At 45.5% G+C, this 26,643-nt stretch overlaps 2 protein-coding genes across 8 annotated transcripts in view; both read left to right on the top strand.

Moving 5' to 3' along the window:
- EHBP1 (EH domain binding protein 1) overlaps window positions 1-15,870 on the top strand; it is a 378,078-nt gene extending 362,208 nt beyond the window's left edge. For all 5 annotated transcript variants that reach the window (XM_023733397.1, XM_004369280.2, XM_004369281.2 and 2 more), the window contains 4 exons: window positions 6,634-6,733; window positions 7,863-7,936; window positions 14,204-14,318; window positions 14,545-15,870. In XM_023733397.1, coding sequence (XP_023589165.1) covers window positions 6,634-6,733; window positions 7,863-7,936; window positions 14,204-14,318; window positions 14,545-14,635 — 380 coding nt within the window. In that variant the 3' untranslated portion in view covers window positions 14,636-15,870. The remainder of the gene's footprint in view (window positions 1-6,633; window positions 6,734-7,862; window positions 7,937-14,203; window positions 14,319-14,544) is intronic.
- Window positions 15,871-19,897: 4,027 nt separating this feature from the next.
- Window positions 19,898-26,380, top strand: OTX1 (orthodenticle homeobox 1). Of its 3 annotated transcripts, none has more exons than XM_004369279.1 (5): window positions 19,898-19,965; window positions 20,340-20,408; window positions 22,024-22,231; window positions 23,170-23,321; window positions 24,729-26,380. In XM_004369279.1, the coding sequence occupies exons 3-5, from the start codon at window positions 22,135-22,137 to the stop codon at window positions 25,545-25,547; spliced, it is 1,068 nt and encodes a 355-aa protein (XP_004369336.1). In that variant the 5' UTR covers window positions 19,898-19,965; window positions 20,340-20,408; window positions 22,024-22,134; the 3' UTR covers window positions 25,548-26,380. The 3 variants fall into 3 exon arrangements, with proteins under 3 accessions (XP_004369336.1, XP_012411657.1, XP_023587967.1); XM_012556203.1 differs by having other exon boundaries at window positions 19,899-19,965; window positions 23,055-23,321; window positions 24,729-25,802; XM_023732199.1 differs by lacking the exons at window positions 19,898-19,965; window positions 20,340-20,408 and having other exon boundaries at window positions 22,135-22,231; window positions 24,729-24,904; window positions 24,989-25,054; window positions 25,085-25,630.
- The last annotated feature ends 263 nt before the right edge of the window (window positions 26,381-26,643 follow it).

Below are 26,643 nucleotides of genomic sequence, written 5' to 3'. Positions count from 1 at the left end.
ACAGGGAGGGGTAGAGAGGAATCTGCCAGATGCAGTCCAAACGAAGGGGGCTTCAGGAGAGGGGAGAAGGATCAGGGAAGTGGTAAGTGTGGCACACAATTCGAGTTTTCCCCCCACTGAAGGGTGCTGAATGGATTCTCTAAGTAGTTAGGCTGTTCCATTGAATGATGCCTATAAAAGTGACTTACTATATTTTACCCTATTTCACAAAATATATTAAATGTACTTTAAAAATAAATACAGCTTTGGAGTTCTGAGTGTTACGTTAGCAAAGTACCTCTCTCTAGATAGTCAAGATAGTAATGCATCACTTGAAATATGGATCAAATTAATACCTGTAGAGGTTCTTAGCCCCGGAAAGTTATGGGTGCAACCCCATTCCATATATAACTTTAAAAAAACACTCAACTGTGAGTAAATATAAAGAATTTCATCAGTTATGTTTCCCATGATGACTGCTTCAAAGCTTTATTTATTCATTTATTTGCTGGCTAGCACTGACCATTAGCATAAAAAAGGACTGTTCAGACCTTGTTAAGGAGTTGGTAGAAGAAAACTGCTGTTAATTTCCAACTTTAGAAATAGCTGCTTCTTACGTCTAAGTTTATTGAGAAAGAATTTTGGTGAAGTTGTCTATGCCTCCTCCTATAGGAAGCACATGCACAGAAGTCTGTTAAAAGTTATCTGTAGAGAGATGTTGCCCTAAATCCACCCCTCATTCTATTTTAGTGGATGGGTAAATAAAAAGTGTGTTTGAGGGAGTGTGTTAGTTTTTATTTCACTTCAACAAAAGGAAGAAGGATTTTCCCCAAAGTGTATATTCTTAATACTATAACAAATACATCATGCTAAGCAAATAGTTTTAAGACACTTACTGCTGAAAACATCAGTAAAGATTGCTGTTTGCTATTTGAAGATATTCTTAGAGTAGAAACATTTATCAGTATTTGCTTAAATAGTATAATTTATTTTCATAATATAAGTCCATTTCTTGAGTTCAAAGTATTTTCTAAAACCAGAGCACTGGAGTCTTGTTAAAATGCTGGCTTTAGAAGCAGCTTCTCCATGACCCAACATAACTGCAGTAAATGCATCTTTCTCATCCATTAAATAAATCCAGCAAATTTCATTGCCTTTGCTTTAAAATATGTTTCTCCAGTGCCAGTCAGTTGAGCGCCTTCATATGTCTCTGTGTTGTAATACATTACATCTTTTGAAGGTCAGCATACTCTTATGATCACAGCATCAGGACAATCTGTAATGGCGGCCTTTTTGTTTTTATGTTTGGTTTGGTTTTGCTGTCTTGTGTCCTTTAAGAGCTATATGTGATCACTAGTCAGCCACCCCTGATATGGGGTTATGGCAAGATTTAAGAATCCTTTAATATTTTCATGGTGAAAAATAATTGAATGTGTCCATGTATACAACAGCAACCTACATTTATGTGTTTTTACTCTCTTTCCCATTGAATTCATCTTCTATTCAGCTAAAATTTTATTGGTTCTTATTTTGCATTTATGTAAGAATTCAGTGGCTGAAATATATCTTTCTAAACAGAATAAGTTTATGGTGAAAGATTAATTAGTAGCCACTTTTTAAAAATATGATTGATAATATGAGGTTTTTTATATCACTTTTATTCATTTTAAAACTTACATTGAAAACACTATTTCTGAAAAAAAAGAAAGAAAACTGCATACAAATTCCGGGATGAATGAATGAATTCTTGAATGAAATAACAATCTTAACTTTATTAAATAGTCTTTTTTTTTTTTTTTCCCTTGAAGAGATGGAACATAAAAGCATTTGCTGTAACCCACTAACATTTACTAAGTATGTATAATCCATGTTGTGCTGTGCATTATACTGCTTTTTATTAAGTGGCTTTTGTTAACTATATGATAGGAAGAATGATTTGAAGTCATATATACAGATTGCTACTTTTCCTGCCATTATCATTATCCTTGATTATTTAGTTATTTTTATGAACCCTTCTTCAGCTACAATAATTGATTAAAAGAAAACTGACATTAATATTGTGATGTCAGAAAAGACATGCAGGAGGCAAAATAAAAACAGAAGTATCTGAGGAAACAAAACAGAAAATATATTACCAGAGATTATATTAGTTACTCAGTACTTATTAAGGTGAAGAGCACTTAAATCCTACTTATGGTGCCTGTATTGGTAGTGTATTTATAGTAAAAATAAGGTACTTATTTAAAAATATAGTATAACAACCCACCCATGCTTTCACATTTTAGTAACTGTATACAGAACTGTAGTACTTTGTCTTTTTTTAATTCCAAAATGGTCTTCAATAGTATATGTCTTGAATATATCAGTTCATGAGACTGGGAAAAAAATTTAGATTTCAAAAAGTATCAGTATTGGCTCTAAAGTGACAAAAAGTATGCTTGTAATTATGAATTAAAGATAATTTTGAAAGAGAGGTAGTTAACCAGGTGAGGTTAAACAAGGTAAAATGATTTATGGCCATTTTATAAAATAATGACAGTCTTCATTTTAAGCTACAATGTAAAGTGCTTTATTCTGAGATTAGGTATTGTGGCAGAAGCTAAAACTGCCTTTTTTCTAACAGTGCCAGAATACAACCTCCTTTTCTTTTTGCACTAACAAGACTGCTTTACCACAGCGGCCCACTCTAAGTAATTAAATCAATCCTTTGTACTTACCGTATTCTCCTCTAGTGACGGTACTAGATCTGATTATATGCTTCATGCATATTCAAAGTACTGCACTGACAGCTCTTTAATGAGCTCTTACTTAATCAGTATGAACAATGTTCATCTTGTTCTTTTTTTCCTCATGCATTAGAGCTCGGAACAGTTGGGAAAAATGAAACATCCAGCATTCATTTGAAAAATATATTGTACTTTGAAAAGTGTCTAAGCTGAGGAAGTTGCATTCTGCCCTTTAAAAGTCTGATGGACAAATTGGATTACTAGTATTGGATTAAATAACAAATGGTTAGAGGAGAAATGAGAAAAGCTCACTGTGATCACAGGCTTTAATATTTTTTGTTACTTATAGAGCTAAAGGGGCCTTTAACCAGTTATTAAAGTCAGGATTAATTTGTAATGGTTCAACTTACTGGCTTTCAAAGCCTTTTAAATTTAAAAAATTTTAAAGCCCTAAAACAATAGTGTAATTATGTATTAGGAGAAAATTTAATTTTTTTATTACTAGGCTAAGTATAGATTTCCATCATCGCATACTGTCTCAGATAAGGATTTAGGGATACAGAATCGATTTATCCTCACGTTTTTTCAGTTAATTGAAATGATCTATATAGCATTGTTGGCCCTGAATAATGTGTCTTTAAGTATTTCTTATTGTTAGGCTTATTTATTTCCTTGAAACATTTGTGTTATTAGTCATTTCCCAACAATTAGGAGAGAGAGATCTTTTATTCTTACCTAGAAATCATAGGCAAGAGTTAAACTGAAAATAACATAGTACCACATCAATATTGTTATTCTCAAGGAAGCAGTCTTTCATTGAAGAAAATGATGCTAATTTAAGAGTAGGCTGGTTGCTTCTAGTGTCGTCCGAAAGCCTCAATTATAGGTTAAGTTAAACTCAAAACAAACTTTTAATATGTCTATATTTTTAGAAGCCACTTGGGTTATGAACACAAGAATTAAGTCTTTAATCAGAAAATAAAATATCATAAAATCTACACCTATTAATATTGCACACATGTGTCATTTCACTGATCAAAAAGGCCTTCACCAGGGTACAATTGGCCTTTTTCCAAATTGCAAGCTTTTTCTCAGCTTTTTCTTTTTACTCTTTCTTCTTTTGTTGCTACCCAGGGATTTGTGCCTATCGCAGCCTATATCACATGACCAGTGTCAAGACATCACATGGTCCAAAGTGAATACAAAACCAGCTACCCTAAAAGAGAGATTAAAAATACTGTAAAACAATAAAGACTTTTGTTCAGACTCTAAAAGAATCTACCCTAAGTCTGCTTTGTACCATTAAGGTTTAACGGCATTTAATGAAGGCATATATCCTCACTATTCTCCCTAATGATGAACAACAGAGATCTATTTTACAGGGATGCTCTAAAGTACATGTTTAATCTTTTATGCACAGACCAGCTCTTTATATTTTTTCATTCTAAAAATATCTTCTTCAAATTTCTATTAATGTGGAAATAGTTAAATAGGTTATGGTACTCCCATAATTTGTGCAAGCACTAAAAAGAATGAGGTAGATCTACAGATGGCATAAAAAAAGCAAATCTTCAGGCAATATATAATATGATCTAACTTATGAAAGATCTCACTTAAGAGAAACCTGTGTCTATAGATAAGGTGTATACATGTGTGTGATAGACGTAACTATGTATGTGGTCTAGAAAGAGATACATCTAGAAGGCAGTGGGGAATTGGGAAGGGTGAGGTTGGTGAAAGAGAACTTAACTTTTTATTCCATTATACCTCTGTATTGTTTGGGTTTTTTAAAACAGTCTAGCAGTGTGTTTGAAATTTAAAAGCAAATGTTGTTGTTAGTTACCATAAGTCAGTTCTGATGCATGGCAACCACAAGTGTGCAGAGCAGAACTGCTTCATAGAATTTTAAAGGTTGTGATCTTTTGGAAGCAGACTGCCAGTCCTTACTTCCGAGGTACCTCTGGGTGGGTTTGAACTGCCAGCCTTTAAGTTAGTAGTCCAGCATTTAACCATTTGCACCACTCAGGGACTGTTAAAAAAAATACCATGTTTGAAAAGGAAACTTAAGGAATAATAGTCTTAGCTGGGTATTTAATTTCTTATTAGATATTTAAGTTAACCCTATGAATGCTATATGCAAATTGGACTGAAGAATTAAATAATGGCCTAGTGAAGCAATAAACCAATCATGGGTGGGGAAAAAAAAAAAGCCAAAGAACTGTAAATTTGACTCAGTACAATTTGACAGGAGAAGAAGGAACAAGGTGAGGAAAATTAAGATTTTTCTTGACTATGATTGTGGCCTACTTTTACATGAACAATACCAAATATATACAATACTGTATTATAATCCTTGATATACCCAAGATATACTGGCCAGGAGGGAGTAGGGAGGGGAAGACTGGGTTAAAGATGATGATAGAATGGCTATTAGTGGTAGTGAATTTTAAATATATCCTGTATGTAATCATAAACTTCATAATCTAAAATTTTAGACAGCTTACGTCATTTGTTCAAATATTTTCTGATTTACTGATCATTATGTTCGTTGTAATGTGTGTTTTCATAGATAGCTTATAGGGTTTTGTTTTTGTTTTTGTAGCCTGCTCACGTACAATATATTTAATAATTTGCAGGTAGTTTCCTCTGTTAGGGATGGTGAGTTTCAGCATGATATACAGGTTTTCCCCGTGTTCCTACGAAACCTTTCATAAGCCGAAATGGCGTAAAACAAAGAAGCAATTATCATTAATTTAGATGGGAAAATTTGTTGAATGTTCCCAGACCCAAAAAATAAGCTACCAAATCATAGTAAATAACACATAAAAGCTAAAATAACACAAACATCAATCCATTCAAGCAGTACACCTTCCATTTTATCCGTTACTGGACGCCAACTAGAAGAGACCGCTTTGCTACTAGCAGAACCAATAGTAACTTGGGCAGCTTTCAAGATTCTTTCTCTCTGCGTGTAACTGGTAAGAATGGTGGACGCAGGCAAGTTCAGCGCACCCACAATGTTTTTTTTTCACCACAATCAAAACAATTACGTCCAGTTTTACGCTAAGTGTATGAGCTCTCTTAGCCTTTTCTGATACCTTACGACGCATCTTGCTAACGGATGCACAAAATAAATCTAGATGAAGCACAGATGCTCACAGACACAGCTGAAAGCTATGGCGGCTTGATGCTGAGTTGTAGTTCCCAGGGAAGAAGCTTGGCGACGCCACTCTCACTGCTCGGGGTGCACGCTGCACAACAAACGCTGAACGCTATTTCCGCTTTGTGCTTTTTCGTAAAAGCGAAAATCGTCTTCAGAATTCTTTCGGTTAGCGAAAACAGGTGCTAATATAGGCCTTTCGTAAAAGCGAAGTGGCGTAAAGCAAACTTTGGAAAAGTGGGGGGATACCTCTCTACCTTTACTTTTAGGAAGGAAAATAAAAAAAGCAAGGTGTTACAAGTGGAAGCTTTCACACAATCTCTGGACTTTTCTGATCTTCCTGCTAGTCTTACAATTCTCATAATGATTTTTTAATGTTTTTTTTTATTTGTTTTATTGTGATCGTACGTCTGTCAGCGCCGTGAGTTCCTCATTGAAACATAATAACAAGTCAGCCCTCTGGGGAGGATTTAAAAGTTGGAACATTTTCTTTACTGTACTTAGTGTTAATATGATCTGTAGGTATGTTAAGGGGCTTTGAAATATGCATGCTGAATAATATCAGCTTTGGAAGATTGGCTTATGAGTTTTTAAATACTGATTTCTTTTTTCAGGCCTTGGACTTTAATCTTATGTTTTTATAAACAGTTTAATATGTACTATTGGGGCAGCTAAAACGTTTTTTTTAATGTTAAAAAAAACTTGTACTAAACTGCTATTTGGCTTGTAAATGTCATATAATAATAAATAAATCTTCCTGCATTATAGGAAGGAACACAGAAGAAGAAGAGGCAATGATGCAGGAATGGTTTATGTTAGTTAATAAAAAAAATGCCTTAATAAGGAGAATGAACCAGCTCTCTCTTCTGTAAGTACTTACTTACCACTGTGCTTGTTTGTCCTACAATATTGCTGAATCTTAGGCTTTTTGTTATTGCTTTCTTTGGGGCTTCGTATTTATTAGGCTTAATTTTTTTCTTTCCTTAGAGATTATGGTATGTTTTATATAAAAATAAAAAATAATATACAGTTTTTTATCTGAATTGAAGAATTTTAAAATGGAGTCATAGACACTGAAAAAAAATGAAATGTGTTTATTATACAGAAGGCCAAGGAATATTAAAAAATTTGTGTTTAAGAAATAAACCACTTTTGCAAAAAAGGAAGTGTGGTTTATATTGAGAGTTAGAGGGAACGAGAAATAAAACTGAAGTTCATTTAACACCAAATTGTAAGTTAAAAAATAAATAACTCTTCCTAAGGACAAAAGTAGGTTTGTATTCTTCCGGTGATATTACCCTAAATTCTGGAATAAAAGATTAATGACTTGAACAGAGATGACCTTTTTACTATTGGAAGAATGACAATAAAATGGAGTCTAGACCAACTGTAAGCGTTCTTCATCTGTAGCGTTTAATTCACTATAGGACTTAATGCTTGTTCCATTCTGCTCACTAACAGTGTTCTTATAGTATGCCACCTAGTGTGGGAATGAGCAGGCTGACATGTTTTATTTTATTGAAAAACTCTATTTTTGTAACTTCTGCCACGCCTCAACTTGATGAGAGAGTTAGGAAGAAGCACAAAACTTAAGATCTTTGTCTCTATATTAAATTTGCACTGGTAGTACTTTAATGTTTCTTGTATTCTTTTTACGTGAAGTTTTGGACAAAAGAGTGTTTATTGAATTATGAGACATATTTTACAAAAGAGCCTTATACCTGGCACTTGATTCAAGAAGCACTGAAGAATGAGACCACTTCTCTGCAGATTAAAATACACCTCTGTGCAATTCAGAACTGAAGGAGGAAAAGAACAGCTCTAGTAAACATTGTACCTGAGGAAGCGTTTAGGTTTGTGTATCATTTATTGGGAGTAGCTTAAAGTTAAAGAGAAAAGTCAGTTATGAGTCCTAAAATCAATGTAACCTAAAGGTTCTTTTAAGTGTTTAATGATTTAGTAATTAGCATATTGATGAACTTTTACAACTTGCCTAGGGAAAAAGAACATGACTTGGAACGACGGTATGAGCTGCTGAACCGGGAATTGCGTGCAATGCTAGCCATTGAAGGTAAGAAATGCTAAAGTGGGGTGAGGTATGAAAGGTGTCAGTTGTCAAAGAGATTTAAAGAGTGTAATACACATCTGGTCTCACAGGGTCTTGTCTGAGTAGGGACCTACAGGAATTGCAAATAATGCCTTAAAGGCAGAAAGCAGTAGCCATATAAATCTTAAGGACCCCAGTTCAGATAGATAATCATTATATTTGCTGTTAAGCACAAAATTATCTTAACTTTTGGTTTATTAAGTTTAAATTTTCATAAAATGGAAAATATAAGGGGTTAAAGGATTTATTTGCATTTTACTTATATGCAATTTAAAGTTGTTTAGACTGGGGAGATTTGAAAAAGATTTATCATTTTGATTTTTCACATTCAGACTCAAAATTTTACCTTAATATTTCATTGATGTCAACACTGAAATAAGTCACCAGCAAATCTACTATAGTTCTTAAGATTACAGCTCCTGTTATTCAAAGATTGACACAGGAGGTGGATGAAATGCTTTCACACTTTTCATAAAGCTTTCAAATGAATTATATAGTAATCTTTAAACATAGTTCATAATATCAGTAAACATCAGCTAGCTTAACTGTGACGTTTACTACATATAATTATTTTTTTTAATTCTTAGGTGTTTTATAATGCTGTTCTCCTTATACTTGAAAATGTCTTATAGTTCAAAGATGTCTGCTTAAAAGCTAATCCTTTGGGCTCTATAAAATGGACCTTTTGTCTAATCAATGCAAATTGATTTTCCTATTCTACATTGACCTCTTAACCCATTGACTGTCCATGGTAATTTCATTCTTCACCTGATAAGGTCCCTGATCCATAATAAGTCAATTCTAATTAGTTTTGAAACTGGAAATTTGGGTTTGTAAGAGAAAGCCACGTGAAGCCTTATATTTTAGAAATATTTTAATAAACATTGTTATCAAAATAAAAAGCCTGCTATTTACCTAAATACTGTAGTCTCATACACTTATAGGAGTTTTATTTTAAAATTTCTTTTATATCTCTAATCTCAATTGATGAATATAACTGACAACATTTTTATACCCTCCTCATTTAGAAAGCAGATTTACTTTATAAGGCTTCACATAGCTGATTCCCTTCAGGGGATATCCAGATATCGCGAAGTATACCACATTGACTATAAAATTTGTCCAAATTGTTTATGAAGTTCTGTGAAACTTGTCATTGAAATAAAGTACACCAGAATACTAAATGTGGTTTTTCCTTTTCATATACTTTTTGTAGTCATGGTGTGATCTTTAAAAGAAATGGGAAAGCTAAATAGTCCATTGAAAAGTTGGTATAGCAAATGCTGTACTCATTATACAGCCTTTTCTTTATAGATTCATTATATATTACATCCAGAGTATTTAAATTTTTAAGGTACCCTGTTATGTATAATAAATTAAATCACCCCTAAAACACAGCTTGATACAATACATTTGACTTTAAGGCAGATCTTGGTTCAGTAGTATTACCAAGTACTGATCTTAAAGGAAGAGCCGTGGTAGTTATAGAAGATCCCAGGCGTATCGACAATCCTATCCTTGTATTCCAGACTTAACAATTTTAAATGACCTAATGTTGTATCTGCCTGATCTTCTTGTACGATGGAAGACCAGTGGAAAGTCATATTTTTTGAAGAAGAGGAAAAAATGCTTTTCTTTTTAGAAGACCTTTAATACAGTTGTAGTTTTTGTTGTTGTTTTGTTTTTCTCTTTAATTAGTATCATTGTCCCATATGTGACTGTGCCTTACATCTCTCAGCCAGTTTCAGTTACTGGTTGAGGGAAAAAAGACTTGGGAAAAGGAGCAGCCTGTTGATTACAGATAAACGCACTTTCCTGGGGAGAGGCCTGCCCCGCTGGCCTGGGCAGTACGTGAGTTAGGCTGTGCTACAGAGGTTCCGACCGTCACCAGTCACCACCGTGACGATCCGCACTGTGAGGACAGTATCCTCTGAGCCAACCCTCAGAATGGCTACGCATGCAGTTGAATAGCCTTTTGGAGTGTTAAAGACACCACAGTAAAACACATGAATAGGCAACGCTAGTTGGTTTTGTTTTGCTTTCCTTTGTTTTAAAGTCCATTCCTCTTTTCTTTTCCCATCCCTTCCACTTAGTAGCCATAAGATGGTTTTAGTAATAAAAAACTGAAATTTTCTCAAATAACACTCCTGCTCCTCAGGAGAAAAGCACAGAATTTTAATAGCCATAGCACATTGAGAAAAACATTAACAGCTTGGTTTGAGAGCAAAAAATAATATTCAATACATCCATTCTTCTGAGAATTCATAATCACCTTGGCCTGTTTACCTTTTTTTTTTTTCCCTGAGGTGTTTTTCATAGCAGGAGTTTCACTCTGCTGAGCTAAGTTGTAGGATCCCTCAAGCTAACACACATCTTTTAGATACTTTTCGTATAGTTTTTTTGTTCCTGATTATTTAATGACCCCTCAGGAAAGATAAATTCATTTCTGCACACATTGGGGTGGGCTTTCAGAAAGTGGTGTGTTCATTTTCTGCACAAGAAATGGGTCTTCCCTAGAATTTTGTACATCTTAATTTATTCTTGGCTTAGTTTGAAGTGGGTGCTCTTTTAAAAGGATTTATGCATAGGTTCACTATTTTTGTAGTTATGGTTTATATGATAAGCTTTTTATATTTAAAATCAATATGTAATCCTGTGGAGGAGCTTATCCCCTAAAACCCCATTTGTAGATCTATTTTAGCTTTGTTACACAGCACAGCCACAGCCTTCCATAGATTGATTAGGTGCAGAGGTAGAATCCTATCAAATGGCCTGCTCTGATGATGATGCAAACTCTTTCAGGATTGCTAGTTGACTGGAACTAAAGATAAGACTTGACTGCAATCCCCCAACGTGCTCTTTACAAAACTAGTGTTAATTTTCATGAAAGTGCTAGGCTTATTTATAGTGGCAAGGTTGAAGATTTACTACAAGAACTTTAGGTCCTTTCTATTAAAGTGTTTATAGGTATTTCTCTTGCCTTTTTTTCAAGGTAATTATCAACTTCAGCAAATAAACTGAATCAAGGAATGAATAATTGGCCCTATATATAAAAAGGAGTTTTTTAAATTAACAAAACACCTCCATGCAGATGGACATAAACAGATCTCTTTATTTCAACACATTGGCTCAAATGCAGCATCAAAACTTAATCCTATTTGTTGCAAGAGGATATAGCTTTTATAGCAAAAGTACACTGGAATCTTTAAATTTATCAGAAGCCACACTGTCGTCTGTCCAAGCCAAAGTCAGTGTAGCTAGCTAGCTGTGACTAGTGTTAGAGGTAATCCTTTCTTAAAATGCATAACAGGTAACACATAAACTTACGTGCATCTTTTAAAACATGACATGACATCTACGTCTAGGTGAAGCTACTTAAAAGGGGTTTTTAAAATTTAGGATTGAACATACAACATGAATCTTAATTTTAAAGGTAATATGTTTCTTTTTGTAAAAAAAAATCAAAATAGTTTATTTAATTTTCCAAATTAGCACATATATGTCTGTGAATATATATAATTTATTCCCACTATGAGAAGGCTAATACAAGAAAAAGTATAGTTTTGTGAGAGTAAAATTCACTCACTGCACAGCTATTTCCTGTACAATTGACTAATAATTCATACACAGATATGAATGTGGTGATGATAGAATTACTGTCAAAAATCCTATAAATTTATGCTAGAACAGTTAAATTTGACTCTGAAATGATGAAAATTACCTAAATATTCTTAATTAAAAATTTTTTTCTTACAGTTATAGAAAATGTCATTATTTAGCTAGGAAAAGTTTATTAAAAATTATTGGAAAGTTCAAGGGCTAATAAAGTAAAATAGTTCTCTTTTATCCATATTGTTAAACTCCCATTTATTTCCATATTAAAGAAATTCTGATATTTCTAATTATTAATTAAAAGCTTAGAAGTGATTGGTCAAGTTCAGAGAAGGAATAATTAGGAAAAGTATGTACTGCTACGTGGTACATCTTTTAGTCGTATGGTTAAAATTTATGTTGGAAAAATCATAATTTTCAAATGAGTTATATTTTTTAAGTACAAAGTGGAGAAAATTTATTTGATAAAATTGATAAGGCTCTTATCACAATATTTTGAAAATAAAGAATTATAAATCAAAGCTTGTGACTACAATGACTTCTTGAGGTTGGAAATGGAAAGCTTAATATTCATCAAAACTGATCATTTTAATAATTATAGAATTTAGTTACAGATCTTTTAAAAGTGTAGCAGATTTTCCTCCGAGTGAATATTTGTAAAACTACAGTTACCCAAAATTAGACTAGATGACCTTTAAGATCTTTCCAATCTGAAGAGCCTGTTAATTTATCTGCTCTGTAGAATGAGATTGATTAAGAACAAGAACCAGATAGAAAAAATTTTCTAGCATTCATGACTTCGTTGTCACTTAAAGCTAAAGAATAAAATTGTGAGGAATATGGCTTCTCTTCAGTTTTGCTTTTTATTATTATTTTTAAAATTCTGGAGGAAAAAAACTTGCCATAGTAAGTTTCTTTACTTATCTCTATGCATTAGAATATTTCATTTCTTCTTTATAAGAATGTAATGGTGATCAGTTATTTAATGCATTTATTTGTGTGCTGTTTTGTAGATAGTTAAGATATGGCATGCTTTATTTATATGTAGATATATATTTGAGCGTATAATTAAACAAATAGTGATAAAATTGAATAAATTGTTCTAGCGTTTTGCTGCTCTTCTGCTGCTATGCTAACCTTTACTGCATGATGATGCATCTGATTTTTAATTTGTAAATACAAAATAGAATTCCCTCCAGCACCATTTGCTTTCATAAAGCCGCTGAGCAGTTTGCTGTCTTGAATAAATTTTGCTTTGGAGGGGGTCGGGGGGATTTGAACCAGCACATTCTTGTGTGGTTTGTGAAGATTCACATGGTAACCAGTGGTGTGCATTGTTAGGTTTATCTGAATAAGCACCAGCCATGTGAGTTTTAACATGATTGCCCAGGGCAATGGAGAGAGAAGAGAGAAACCCGAAAGGATTGCACTCTCCTCTGTTTTTTGGAAAGTGCCTTTGCTGGGGGAGGGGGCAGGAGGGACACTGCATGAGTCAGTGACTATGGGGGTTTTTTGTTGTTTTTTTAAAGCTGGTGTCCTGTTTCCCTCTAGGTCCTCATTCGTTCTGCTATCTGCTTCATCATCTACTTCTTCTTTTCATTGTTTACCTTCCTAATGAGGGAGGCGGGGTAGACTAGGGGTTGATTGACAGCTACAAGCCCTTACAGTCTGGCCAGAGAGCATTTGGCTTTGGTTTCAAAAGTGCTTTAAATGTTCGATTTGGTCCTGTTTCTATTAAATGAAGCTGCTGCTCATCTTAAGGAAATTATTAGACCAGCAAAGATTAGGAAATACATTATTGGGGCCTAAAACCTTCCCAAAACTGCCCGCACCCATGGAAAAAGCACTGCCCATCGGGATTTTCCAACCTTTAACATGGGCTTTCAAAAAGAAATATGTAATTTTTCCTTTGCAAAAGTGCTTTGATTTCAAACCACCCAGCAAACCTCTCCAAAAGAAAACTGGCTGTGATGCGATTGAGAGCTGCAGTGTAATATTGCAGAGCAAATTTATTTTTTACTTCAAAGAAAAATGCTAATTAGCCGATTCACTACTTTTAAAGTTATTGTGAAGCATATGGCGCCCAGTGTGAGATACATCCAACTGCTAAAATAGAGCGAAGAGGAAATTAGCGAAGAATGGGCTGTTTGGGTGAGAGTGGGGGTGGGGGAGGAGGCGAGGTTCTCAGGCAGATTCTCTAACCTTTTCTGAATGATTTTATCGCCCTCTCTGCTTCCCGCCTCCAGGTCTCCCGACTTACCCACTTCCCCCACCACCAACTCCCCCGCCTCGGCCAACCTCTCCTGAGCCTCAGGCTCCCTCCCCCACTTAGGCTGGACCCAGGTGCGCACCTCCAGCCGGCCACCAGCTCACACCTGGCCTCTTTTGCAGGTTCCAGCCCTGCGGCAGCCATCTCCGTCGGCAGGAAATATTTAGGAAGTTGGGTTTTAGGGGTGTAATCTTCACGACGACAGCCAAACTCCCTAGAACACACTAGCTAATGGCTGTCTACGACGGTTTGCCGAGAAATACAAGAAAACTGGAAAAGGCGGGAAGGGGGGCAGGGGCCGGGTGTACAGAGGCCCTGCTGGTGGGTAACAAGCCTTCCGTTCCCTGCAGACTGGCAGAAGACCGAGGCCCAGAAGCGACGCGAGCAGCTCCTGCTGGATGAGCTGGTGGCCCTGGTGAACAAGCGCGATGCGCTCGTCCGGGACCTGGATGCACAGGAGAAGCAGTGAGTGGGCTGTGGGATCTGGGGTCGAGGCTTGGCCACTTGCGAGCCGCCAAGAAGTTTGTGTAAAGTTGAGTGCAGAGGTCTTGGGCAGGCAGGGGCAGCCTCCCGCTGGCCCTCAGCTCCCCATTCCCGCTGGAACTCCAATGCGAATGCGGGGTGAGGGGTAGCGCTGCTCTGCCTTCCACGAAGAAAAATAATTTTTGTTTCCTGTTTGTCTGACTTCCAGGGCCGAAGAAGAAGACGAGCATTTGGAGCGAACTCTAGAGCAAAACAAAGGCAAGATGGCCAAGAAAGAAGAGAAATGTGTTCTTCAGTAGGGCCAGACCAGAACCTCTCCCAACATTTGAGTGTGTTGGGTCCCCAGACCAGAAAAAGTCAAACTCATTGTTGATTTAAAACGTTTCACATTTTGTTTGGCTGGATTGTACGTCTATACCACACCACCCCTTTTCCTCCCCTGCCTTTCCAGATAACACACAGAACTCCAAGATAGCTTTGTTTCTGGATTTGTTTGTGAGTTAAGCATTTCCTTGAAATCATGTGAAATTGATTTGCACAGACACCTTGTGAGTGAATGGTATTTGAGGTGTTCAAGAAACTGTTCAAAGAAGGAAGAATACCGTTTCCCTGATTATTTCCCTCATTTTTTGATGGGAGGGAAATTTGAGAACATTTTGTTGCTGTTGTTGTTGTTAATGCATAATGATGGTGGGAGGGGGGTAAGAAGGGATAAGAAAAATGTCACGAATGATTTTTTCCAGCCCTGCCATATGTAACACTTACTCTGCTACCTAAATTTGATAGTTAGGTCATACTCAATCTACTTATTAAACTGTGTTCTATTTACCAGTGGGGTTTTCTGCAGTTGTTTTGCATTTCACTGTAAGGGTAATAGAGTTCCCCTCCTCTGCTTGTCTCAGAGGACAGTCCTTTAACAGACCTTTAGCCTGAGACAGGCCCTGTGATTTGAAGGTGAGCTGTGAGGATGGGACTAACTGACATGCATCAGTTTACAAAGACAGTCGTACCATCCGAGAATGCACCATCTTTTTCTCTGGATAATTATTTATTACATCTAGCTTAGTTCCTACATTTTATTGGGTCTCAACATTGGCCCAAGAATGCTGTTAATATTTATTCTGTATTGCTAGAAGTCTGTCTTGCCACTGTGAGTAAATCCCCCAGTTAATATTTTCTTCTCTACCATAGCGTGTCATTTTTTTTTTGTGAAAATGGTTATCTGTTTATTTATTACTGAGTCATATATAAATTTTCAATAAAAGCAGAAACTTTCTTACCTTAAGCACTGCTGCTACTTTCTTGCAATGAAAACTTGACACTTTGGTTTGAGTGGAAGTTTGTGTATCCATAACACTTTTCATCTGGAAAATGGTCCTCTGGAACGCAGTGCAGGCTGTATTTGGAGCTGAATAACTTTACACCATCCCAGAGGGGCCCTGCTGACACACGAATTCAAATTGAATAGCAGTTAGTCATATTTTCTTAAGCAGTGGAAACTCTCATCCAGAAAAAGGGTCATCTCTTTTATTAAAGACTGGAGGAAATGTGTGATTTCACATCACTGAAAAATGCTGATATCTTACGAATTTTCCATGTTATTTTAATTGTTACAGTATTGCACTCATACAGCTATGTCTTCTGATAAATAAGTGTGTAGGAGCTGAAGGGAAAGGAAGAGGGTGATTCTTGGGGAAGTGGGGTGGGGGGTAGTGTGTGCAGGTGTGTGTGTATGGGATGAGGGAAAGGGAACTTCTAACAAGAAGTTTCAGGCTACAGAAAAAAATGGGTGATTCTGTGGTAGTTTCCACTTGCTCTTCTACAGAGAGGTTCCAAACAAAGAAAGCTGTTCAACAAGTCTGGAGTTTAAAGAAAACAGTCCACTAGCATTTAGCCTTAAAAAAAAGAAGTATATATATATACACGTATATATATACATATACATAGAGACATATATCCGTATACACACATATAACATTCATATACACACAAACTGCGTTTGAAAAGTATGCAGTTGTCTCCAATTGCTAGTCTTTCAAAATGACAATAAAAACTTGCTACGGTAAAATTCCTTCAAGCAAAGGATTTCAAGAAAAGTTATTGAAAAGTTATCGGAAGTAAGTGAAATTGGGTATTTGCTTATTTTATTTGAGCGGGAGAGCGGAGCGAGCTGCAGCTCTCTGGGGGAAGGTTTCAGAAACCCGCTCTAATCCCAGGGAAGGATGCCAGTCGGAAACCGCCCAACCCGAGCAGCCTGGGGCTTGGCGGCCAGCGTCACCCACGCGGTTTACGACGGATTCGGGTACCATTCCCTACTGAGGGGCCAACGTGCGGAGCTGCTCCCGGCCCCTCCTGACCCGGTCCCGAGCCTCGGAGGGTTTCCATTTGGGCTGCTCAGTGGCGCCCGCACGCCCCGCAGCGGCGGCGGAGCGCGGACCCCGGGACTGTGGGGTCAGGCCCCCAACCAGGGCGCCTCGTCCGGACTTGGCCGCGTCGGACCGGTGACCAGCTCCGGGCCGCGGGCGCAGACCCAGCACGCCGAGGGGCTGGGAACCCGAAAGTCCGCGCTGCGGAAAGAGAGGCTGTGGGCCCGGAGGTCGCCGCGGAGGAGGAGCGTTGGCGGCAGGCGGGCTTCGGTACAGCCCGCGGGCCCCTGCGGAACTTCCGCCCCTGGCCAGGATCCCTCGGCCCCGGACCCAAACCCCTCCCTCTGTTCCAAGTGTCCTCCAGAGCCTGGCCGGGCGTTTAGGTCACCTGGGCGCAGGATCCGGGCCCCGGGGCCCAGTTTCCTCGCCCCCTTCCCGGCCCGGAGGCCTCGAGCTGGATCCGCTTCCCCTCCGCCGGCGCTGTCCCTCTACCCCTCTCCGTGGTGTGGCCGTTGCAGGAACGGTTGCAGCTTCTGGCCTAGTGTCTCCCACCTGGACATTTGCCTAGCGACGGTCGCCTCAGTCCTCTGCACCGCGTACAGGGAACTTTCATCTCAGTCTCTCCTTTTCCACTCTCCTCCCTCTCCCCTCTGTCTCTCTTTTTCTTCTCTTAATCCCGGGGTTTTATGGGCTGAGCATTAAGAAAATTCGCCTGCAATTTGGGATTAGACAAATACTCTCATTAAGGCGGGGGTGGGGGGGGGGAGGAATCCGTGCTATTTGATACCTCCCGACTTCCCCGAGACCGGTGGCAGCATCTGGAGCCGAGAGCGCCGAACTCCTGCGCGGCGGGCCCTGGGGACCGCGCACCACATTCCAGCGCGCACCGCCTCCCCACCTTGCCGCGCCGGTCCTGGACCGAGGCTGCGGCTGTAGGCGAAACAGGGCCCAGAGGAGGAGGAGGCTGAGAGGTCGCGGGACTGGGGCAAGGGCACGCACCCTGGCGCGGGCGGGCCAACCCGGGGACACAGCGCGCTGGGCCGGGTGGCTGCTCTGAGTTACGGATGCGGACGCCTCCGGCGCGCGCTCCAGGACGCTCGCACACTTTTACCCCAAAAGTAGTGCGCTCCAGCCGGCGCCTTGCCCCGGAACTGGGAGCATGGGTGTCTTTCGTTTCTTTCTTTAAGCCTCAGCACCATCTTAGGGGCTCCGAGACGCGGGCGGCTAACAGCCGGCGACAGGGTCCGCTCCCGGCGGGGGCCTGCGCGAGCCTGAGTGTGTCCGCTCCGGGGCCAACGCCTGAGCTCTGCGCAGTTTCTTTTCCCCTTAAAGCTTTTTTTTTTCGTCAAGTTTTTCCTTTCCCCTCGTTCTTTTATTCTTTCTCTCTCTCGCTTTCTCTCTCTTTTGTGAATGGGCAGCGGTGTCTTTGTTCTGGAGAGAAGCGCCCGTGTCGCTGACTTTTGTGAACCAGAGAAGGATCTTGTAAAACCTCCTTTTCTCCTTCTTATTCCCCAACTCCCGCCCCTCCTCCTCTGCCCCTTTGATTAGATGTTCCCTCATCGTCAAAAAAAATGTAATTTCGTTGGTCTGGCGGCCACTTTCTTTGAACATTAGCTCGCTTTCAGCTCCAACTTCAATTAGAAGCAGTTGATTTTGAGAGATCAACAAAAGAACCGACCAAAGCCTTATTAAAGGTCCTAAGAAGATCTCCCGGGTTCTTTGAGAAGCAGTTAAGGAAACAGTGTGCCCTCCATCATATTCTGTTACCGTATTTTATTCGGACTCCAAAGGAAAGTGTCGCATGGGGGAGGGGGAAGCACTTTGATGAGCGGCGGCCACGGCCCCTTTTCACTCAGTGGGCTGCCCCTTTCTGCTCCTCCTCCTCTTCGCCCAGCGGCCGGGCTGCTGACGGTGTCCGACCCCGCGCCCGGGCCGCGCCAGCGCTCTCCGGCCATGCGCCTGTCGGCCCCTTGACTCGCCCTCACACTTACTCCTGCTCAAACTTTTCCCTCCGCCTGCTGGGGTGGGGGATTAGAAAGAAGGGGTAGGAATTCCTCGAAAGGGAGTAAAGTCGTGTCTAGTATTCAGAAGTAGGTGCCATTGAAAAGGACTGACTAGCTCAAGGCTGGGGCGAAAACACTTTTCTCCGCTTTCAAAAGTCCACCAAGGTGGACGTGTTTTGGAAGTTTGTTCGACTGGGAAATGGGCTTCGCCAGTACGAACAATCCGGGGAGATCGCTTCACGGAGGCTACTTCCGCGGCATGTGGGAAAGAAATTGAGGACAAGGGCCTGTGGCCACGTTTTCCACCATACTGTCCCCGGTAGCTGAAAACGGGAAAGAAGAGCGAGAGGGAGTGGGAAAGAGAAAGTTTCCTATCAAAATCTTTTGATTCAGAAGAAGGGTGTGTGTGTGAGGGGGAAGGGACGCTGGCCTGGAACGTTTCAGAAGGAGCGTTTAGGATCTAAAAACACCCTTCGGGGGACTGCGCACGTCGAGAAGCAGGCAGGTTGCGGTGTCTCCCCTGCAGATGCCATTCGCCGGCGCAGGACTCCTGAGGGGCCGAGAAGGGATCTGCGCACTGGGAATTGCTCCCGCGCTCGGCAAAGTTGCCTGCGCCGGCACGAGCCGCCCGCGGCGTCTGCATGCAGGTGACGGCGCTGGGAAGGAGGCGCTGGGGCCCGCGACGCCGCCAGAGGGGCCAAGGGCCCGCGCTTCTCCAGTCCGCGGCCCCTGAGTCGCCGCGCCCACACCCAAGCCGCCAAGCCCGGTGGGCGCGCGAGAGAGCGAAGAAACCGGTTCTCCAGCACCTCGCCTCCTCGCCGCCACTCCCTCGGCAGCGCCGCAAGGGCGGGAGAAGGGCGGGAGAGGGGCGGGGACCCGGCCAGGCCCCGGGACCCGCGCCCCTCTGCGGCCCGGGCTCCGGCGTTCCGCTCGCCTTCCTCGCCTCGCTCTGCGCGGCGTTTGCCAGCCAAGCCCCGGAGTTAGCGCGCGACCGGGGCGGGGCGGGCAGGCGGGTGGGGAGGGCGGGGTGCAGGGGGCGGGGGAGGGCGCGGGCGCGCCGAGGTAACCCTCGGCTCGAGCTGCTATTGCCCGGCGTCCTGTCACTCAGCCCGCGCGGGGCCCCCGATTGGTGCCCTAGCCCCGTTACGCACTCGCCTCGCGTTCACATACCCCGGGAGGGCAGTAGAAAGGTGATCAATCTTCATCAGGCTACATTTCCAATCACCTAAACAACCGAGCAAGACAAGCCACTCCGACAAGGTAAATCGCTTGATTTATTTAGTTTGCAAAGTGCTTCCTCAAAAATTCCCCAGCCCCTACCCCCTGCGCGATGCCCCGGGAGTGCAGCGGCAACGCCGAGCCTCCTCCCAACTCTGCCCCTCGCACCCCCTCACCCTCCTCCCTTGCGGCCCCTCGGCTCGATCCCCGGCAAGCCAGTGTCCCAGGAGCGTGTGGGGTTTTGCCAACAAAGTGTCTCTCTGTACAATAAAATGAAACTTGGAGGGACACACATAGAGCCACTGGGAGGGAAGAAACAGATGGGAAGAGGGAAACTGGGGAAAGAAAGAAATCGGGGGTCCCAGACCTGCTGCGCCCAGTCCCGGGGAGTAATTCCTGGGCCGTCTGTTTTGCAGGTTGGCTGCCCGGCGGGTCTCTGTGAGGGCGCGAGGTAGATGGTGAGCGGCTGCGGCAGCTGAGGGCAGGTAAGGAGAAAGCCCAGGGGCCTCCCGGGACGCGGGGAGCGCGTCGGTTGCTCTTGCTTCCCCCTCCTCAGCTGGGTCGCGGCTTACACCGGTCCCGGGCTGGGGGGCGGGGCCGGGGGATCGGCCTGGCGCCCCTCTAGGTGCGCGGAGGACTCCAGAGCGCTGCTACCGTCCCTCGCCTCCGCCTGCCCCCTCTCCCCCGCCTCCTCCGAAGTAAGCGAGCTGAAGTGCTAAGTTTGAAGAAAGTCTTTGAAAACACTGCTGCAGCCTGAGAGCCGCCGTGGCTGGAGTCCCGTTCTCCTGGGCCCGAGAACTCAGGCTGTTTCTCTCCTTCCCTGCAAACCCAGGCCGTGGGTCCCTGAGGACGGGGGCGATGGCTTCTTTACTCCAACTTCTGTCCCTGAACTTCCTAGTCCAGCTCGCGAGGCCTGCTTTAGAGAGTTCCTGCGAAGCGGGATGAAGCGACAGGGCCCCTGGGCCCCAGTCCCACTCCCAGCGCCCTTCCGGGGTAGCGCCGCTACCCCTCAAGAGTAGCGCCTCGGGTTCGGGGCGCTTCAGAAGCGAGGCTTCAACCTTCCAGTCAGCGGCAGCGCGGGCTATGCCTCTGAGGCCTAGTTTTTTAGTTTCGGCCAGGTCCCGGGGCCGCGGGGTCCAGGAGTAGGATAGGCAGGGGAGCTGACGGGATCCGCTACACCCAAGCCTCCCAAATCCCCGAGGTCTTTTGGAGCGTCCAGTCGGTCACCCTTCAGCCTCAGCCCGGGCCGCATTGTCAGCAGCCCGGACCCTGCAAAAGGAGGGCCCGGCCCGCACCTCGGAAGAAGGGCCAAAGGACGCGGAAGAGGCACCCGCGACCTCGGGCTGAGTCTCGGAACCGCCACCTCTACAGTGGCCCCTTTTGCGTCTTCTGGCTGCCTCTGGGAGACCTAGGCCAGTAACTGCAGTTAAGGTGTGGTGAGATTCCGGGTGAGCGATCTTTCAGCGACTAGGCACAGGGGTCGTTGGAGGGGTGGCTGCGGGCGCTGGGGCCTGGCCCCAATTGCGGAAACATTTGAAGGAACGAAGTCTTCCTGGTGCGCTCCGCGTTCCGGAGAGACCAGGTGCGGTTAGCCCTCCGCAGTGGTTCACCTTGGCCCTCAGGAGTTTCTACCTTTTCTTCCCGCTTTCAAAACATTAGAAACCAAACAAAATAACCCTTCATGCTCTGGGCAGCTCGCAGCCAGGGTGCTGAGTGATCGTTTGCTTGTTCAGCATGAGGCTGGCTCCCGCCGTAGTCAAAATTTTGCTCAGATTTAGGACCCTGCTTTCCCCGTGTTAAGCGCTTAGACCTCCCCAGCCTGGCCCGGCTTTTAACCTCTGCTCACTCCCAGCGCCGTCATACGAGTATCTTTCGCCTATTCTAAGCCCGAAGAGAAGCACTGACGACCCAGAGAAGTTTATTTTTCAAAAACAAACCTGTGGTCTCTGGACTTAGGCCTTATGGAGCCGAGTTGACCGCAGCCCTGTGCAGTCCCGCAGCCTGCGCCCCCTCTCCATCCCAAGGCTCCTGGCCTCCGGCAATACAAGGGAGCCCGGGTAGCTCGGATTGATGGTTTCTGTGTGTGTCGTGTCTCCATAGGCCGGGCCCCCAGACGCAACAGAGCCCGAAGGACTGCGTGGTGGGAAGCCCGCACCGCGCCAGGCCCCCGGCCCCCTGGATCCGTCGGGGCGCCTCCACCCGGCTGTTAGCATGATGTCTTACCTCAAACAACCCCCATACGGCATGAATGGGCTGGGCCTAGCCGGGCCGGCCATGGACCTGCTGCACCCCTCCGTGGGCTATCCCGGTGAGCAGCGACCCTCCCGGCCCCTCAGCCCTTGCAAACGTTGGGGATCGGGTCTGAGGCACGTCTGTTGCCCAGCAGGCCCAGGTAGCCGACTGCCTAGTCTGTTTACAATGCAAAGCTGGCTGCAGACGCACACCACTGAGTCATGGGGGGTGGGGATGGGGGGGTGAGATGGGCCAGGGGGGCGAAAACGTGCCACTTTGCACCCTTCCGGCCTGACCATGCAGGCAACCTGTTTACTGTTGTGCTCCCACCGCCCGCGCAGGGCGCATTTACCCACGGATTCGTTTCCCACGGGTGGCTATTTTGTGGATCTCATCACTTTTTTTCCCAGCAATGAATGAGAAATTTGGGGTCTCGATAGGCTCTAACGGAAAGACCTTGGCCCTAAGGCCTAACTTCCCTTATGCGAATTGAACAGGCTGAGTTGAGGAAGGGTGATTCTCCCTCCCCAGTTAAATTGTCCCCTGGACCTGTGGCCTGTACCAACTCTTGCACGGCTGAAGCCGACGGCTTGAGCCAAACCCTGGGTTTCTTTTCCAGCTCCCACTACTGCACCCCCATTTATTCTCTGAGAACGTGTTTTCAAGTCGTGTTTCTGTACATCCTTCCCCCACCCCCAGCCAGCGTTGGGGGGGTGGCGGGGGAGGGGATGTGGAGAAAGGGAGATTGCCGACTTTTCTCCCTTTTTTTTTTAACCTTTGGGAGACAGGGAGGGGGCAGCCCTGGAGCCTTGGAGACACCGGCTCCCAGTCGCACACACGCACTTTGTCCCACTTGTGGCCTATCAGGCTCGTCCCCCTTGGAGAGTTTTTACTCGGAGCTCGGCTTTCCTATGCGACGGCCGGACTCCGGAACTGCCAGGGGCCTGCCCGCTTCCTCTCGCTCCGGTCCTCGTGACCACTGCTGACCCGAGGCGTCCCTGCGTATCCCCGCAGCCACTCCGCGGAAGCAGCGGCGGGAGCGCACTACCTTCACGCGCTCGCAGCTGGACGTGCTCGAGGCGCTCTTCGCCAAGACTCGATACCCTGACATCTTCATGCGCGAAGAGGTGGCGCTAAAGATCAACCTGCCCGAGTCCAGAGTACAGGTGCGCACGCCGCGGGTTTCAAGACTCAGAGGATGGGCGCCAGGGCTGGTCGGGTATGGCCCAAGCTGACAAAGGCTCTCGGATCCCCAGGAGAGTGGTCCGGGGTGGAGGCGGGTTTGCAAGCTGGGCAGCCCCTCTCAGACTCCCCCTAGCGCTGGGCCCAGGCCAGGAAGAGGGGGCAAAATTAAGGAAAAGGCTTAGAGCCCTGGATCGGGCCATTGGCCCCGGGCGCCTTCGGTATCCAAAGCCCTTTTAAGGACTGCTGAAGGACAAGCGAGGCTCCCGAACGTAATTTGCACCGTGGGGTCCGACACTTGCCCCAGTTTCTTCGATTGCCCCTGGACTTGGCAATTTTCCTCGAGGGCCTGAATTCTGCCTCCGCTCTAGCCTTGCAACGGGGGTTGGGCGGGGGGGGGGGGGGGGGATCCCGGAAATGGAAGAGCGGAGCTTGACCGGAGCGTGGTGCCCTGCCTGGGAGTGAGCTCCCGATATGGCGAACGTTTGTTCCGACGCTTCTTCTGCCCAGAGAGGACGCCCAGCGCAAAACCCGGTTGCCGGTTTTGCTATTTCTGTTTTCGTAATGAAAGGGCCCGTAAAATACTGTTCAGATTCTAACCCAGAACTCACCTTAAGGGCTTTTTATCTCGCCTTCTTTCCCTGGAGGCTCAAAAAAGGTCCAGAAATGCAATGCCGTGTGCTAGGGCCCTCCGAGAGGAGTGAGAACTTTATGAGTGATCGTCCTATTTGGTGCCCCACCTGGTAGCCCAGAGCTCAGCGAAATCCCGCCCAGACTTCTTCCCGAGTTCCCCGAGAGCTGCATTTGTTTAGCCTCCCGGTCCTACTCCTGCTCCCGCCCAAAATGTTCGCCTTCCCAGTCGGGGCCTCCAGGGGGCTGACTTAGGGAAAGGGCCTGGCCCCAGACTTGGTGAAGCTGTCCCGCACTCCGAAGCCTGCTCTGTGCTTCTCCCCGGTTTCTTGAGCTCTGTTCGTAGCAGTCAGGTCCTCCAAGCATCCTTGGTGGGGGGGGCGGGGGGGGACGGCAGGCCCCTATGGGACTGTGGAAAGCAGCCAACAGCAGCAGTTTGGCGGAACCTCTTGCTGGACAGCGCACTCGTCCCGCCCTGGGGCAGAATTGCGCAGGGCGGGGGTGTGGGGGGAGTCTGTCACCCTCCCCAGGAGACGGTAGAGGAGGGGCTTTGAGCAGAAGGATGGGGGAGGGTGGAGGAGCTAGGAACACGGGGGCAGGGTCTGGCCGGCCCGAGACGGGGAAGGGCGGAGGCCCGGGTAGGGAAGGGCTGCGAGATCCTGGACGGGGTGGTGGGTCGAAGGAGTGGGGGAGCAGCAATCTCCGCTAAGCCCCCTCCCTCGCCCTTACTGACTCGTTCTCCCGGTCCCGGCCCGCTGCAGGTCTGGTTCAAGAACCGCCGCGCCAAATGCCGCCAACAGCAGCAGAGCGGGAGCGGGACGAAGAGCCGCCCGGCCAAGAAGAAGTCTTCCCCCGTGCGGGAGAGTTCGGGCTCCGAAAGCAGCGGTCAATTCACGCCACCCGCTGTGTCCAGCTCGGCCTCGTCCTCTAGCTCCGCGTCCAGCGCCTCCGCCAACCCAGCGGCTGCAGCGGCGGCGGGCCTAGGCGGGAACCCGGCGGTGGCAGCCGCGTCGTCGCTGAGCACGCCGGCTGCCTCGTCCATCTGGAGCCCCGCCTCCATCTCTCCAGGCTCAGCGCCAGCGTCAGTGTCTGTGCCCGAGTCACTGGGCACGCCTAGCAACGCCTCGTGTATGCAGCGCTCGGTGGCCGCTGGCGCCGCCTCGGCTGCGGCCTCCTACCCCATGTCCTACGGTCAGGGCGGCAGCTACAGCCAAGGCTACCCTGCGCCTTCCTCTTCCTACTTCGGTGGCGTGGACTGCAGCTCGTATCTAGCGCCCATGCATTCACACCACCACCCGCACCAGCTCAGCCCCATGGCACCCTCCTCGATGGCAGGCCACCATCACCACCACCCGCACGCGCACCACCCGCTGAGTCAGTCATCTGGCCACCACCACCACCATCACCACCACCACCACCAGGGCTACGGCGGCTCCGGGCTCGCCTTCAACTCTGCTGACTGCTTGGATTACAAGGAGCCTGGCGCCGCCACTGCTTCTTCGGCCTGGAAACTCAACTTCAACTCGACCGATTGTCTGGACTATAAGGACCAAGCCTCGTGGCGGTTCCAGGTCTTGTGAGCCCAGGAGTGGAAAAGAAGAAACGCAACTACCTGGGCCCTCTGTGGTCCCTGTCCTGTTGCTGCTGCTGCACCGCCCGCCTTTGCCTCGGCTTCTCCAGAACTGATTTTTCATGCCCTAAAAATATGCCCATTGCCTGCACTGCCGCCCCCATTTTCGTGCCGTTTGCTTGGGGGATGTGCAAACCCGCCCACGTCTTGGAGGGGGATCCGGTGCTTCGGCTTGGCCCACCCGTTCTATGCGCGGAAGCTGTATGCTGTCCTCCCCACCCCACCCCACCCCACCCCCGGACTCCCTAAATCCTCCATTCTTTTCTGGACAGTTATTATGCACTTGCAGCCTCCGGAAACTCTTCGTTCTGACCCGATGTTTGAGCCCAACACTTTTATTTATTTTTCTGGACGCTTGGAGTCACTAAATGGCGTGTTTCTGCCCTTTGGCGTGTTTCTGCACCCACACACGACTACAAATCCAAACAACCACTAAGTGTTTCTCGAAGACTGCCGCCCCTTCAGCTGCCCTGGGCCCCGTTCCGCGCCTGCAGGCCAGAGTTTCCAGGCGTTTCCTCCTCATCCTTGCTGGGGGGCGCGGGGGCAAGGCCCGCGGGAGCGCGCCCCTGGCCTCCCGCGCGCAAGTCCGCGTGCCGCCCCGCCGTGCGCAAGACTGCCTCGAGATTCCGCTTCGGCGGGAATGCTGTACATAGTCGGGTCCGTTCCAGGGGCCACTTAAACTTTTTAGTTGCTGTTGAGAACTGATCATTATCTCAAGTCTTAGCGCCCAGAAAACAAAACTTTAAGATATATACAGTATACATATATATACATATATATAAAACAAAGGCAAAACATATTTCTCCTCTGTTCCCCTTCCTCTTTTCCTCAAACGATGGCGCTTTTACGTTTTCAGTTGTTACGAAGCTCTTCTGTCCTCTTCACACCTTCCCTTCTGTATATTTATTAAAGAGAATCGCTTGGTTCTAGGAAGCTGGGCGCAGAGGACTGGGAGAGTTCGGGAGTGTGGAGGTTACAGCCAAGTCAGGGCACATGGGTGGGAGGTAGGTTGGTCAGGGGCGCCAGACCGAGTCCCTTACCAGGTG

The sequence above is a fragment of the Trichechus manatus genome, unplaced genomic scaffold (genome assembly GCF_000243295.1).
Source record: "Trichechus manatus latirostris isolate Lorelei unplaced genomic scaffold, TriManLat1.0 scaffold00004, whole genome shotgun sequence".
NCBI classification, from domain to species: Eukaryota; Metazoa; Chordata; class Mammalia; order Sirenia; family Trichechidae; genus Trichechus; species Trichechus manatus.
This window is presented reverse-complemented; position numbering and strand designations above follow the sequence as displayed.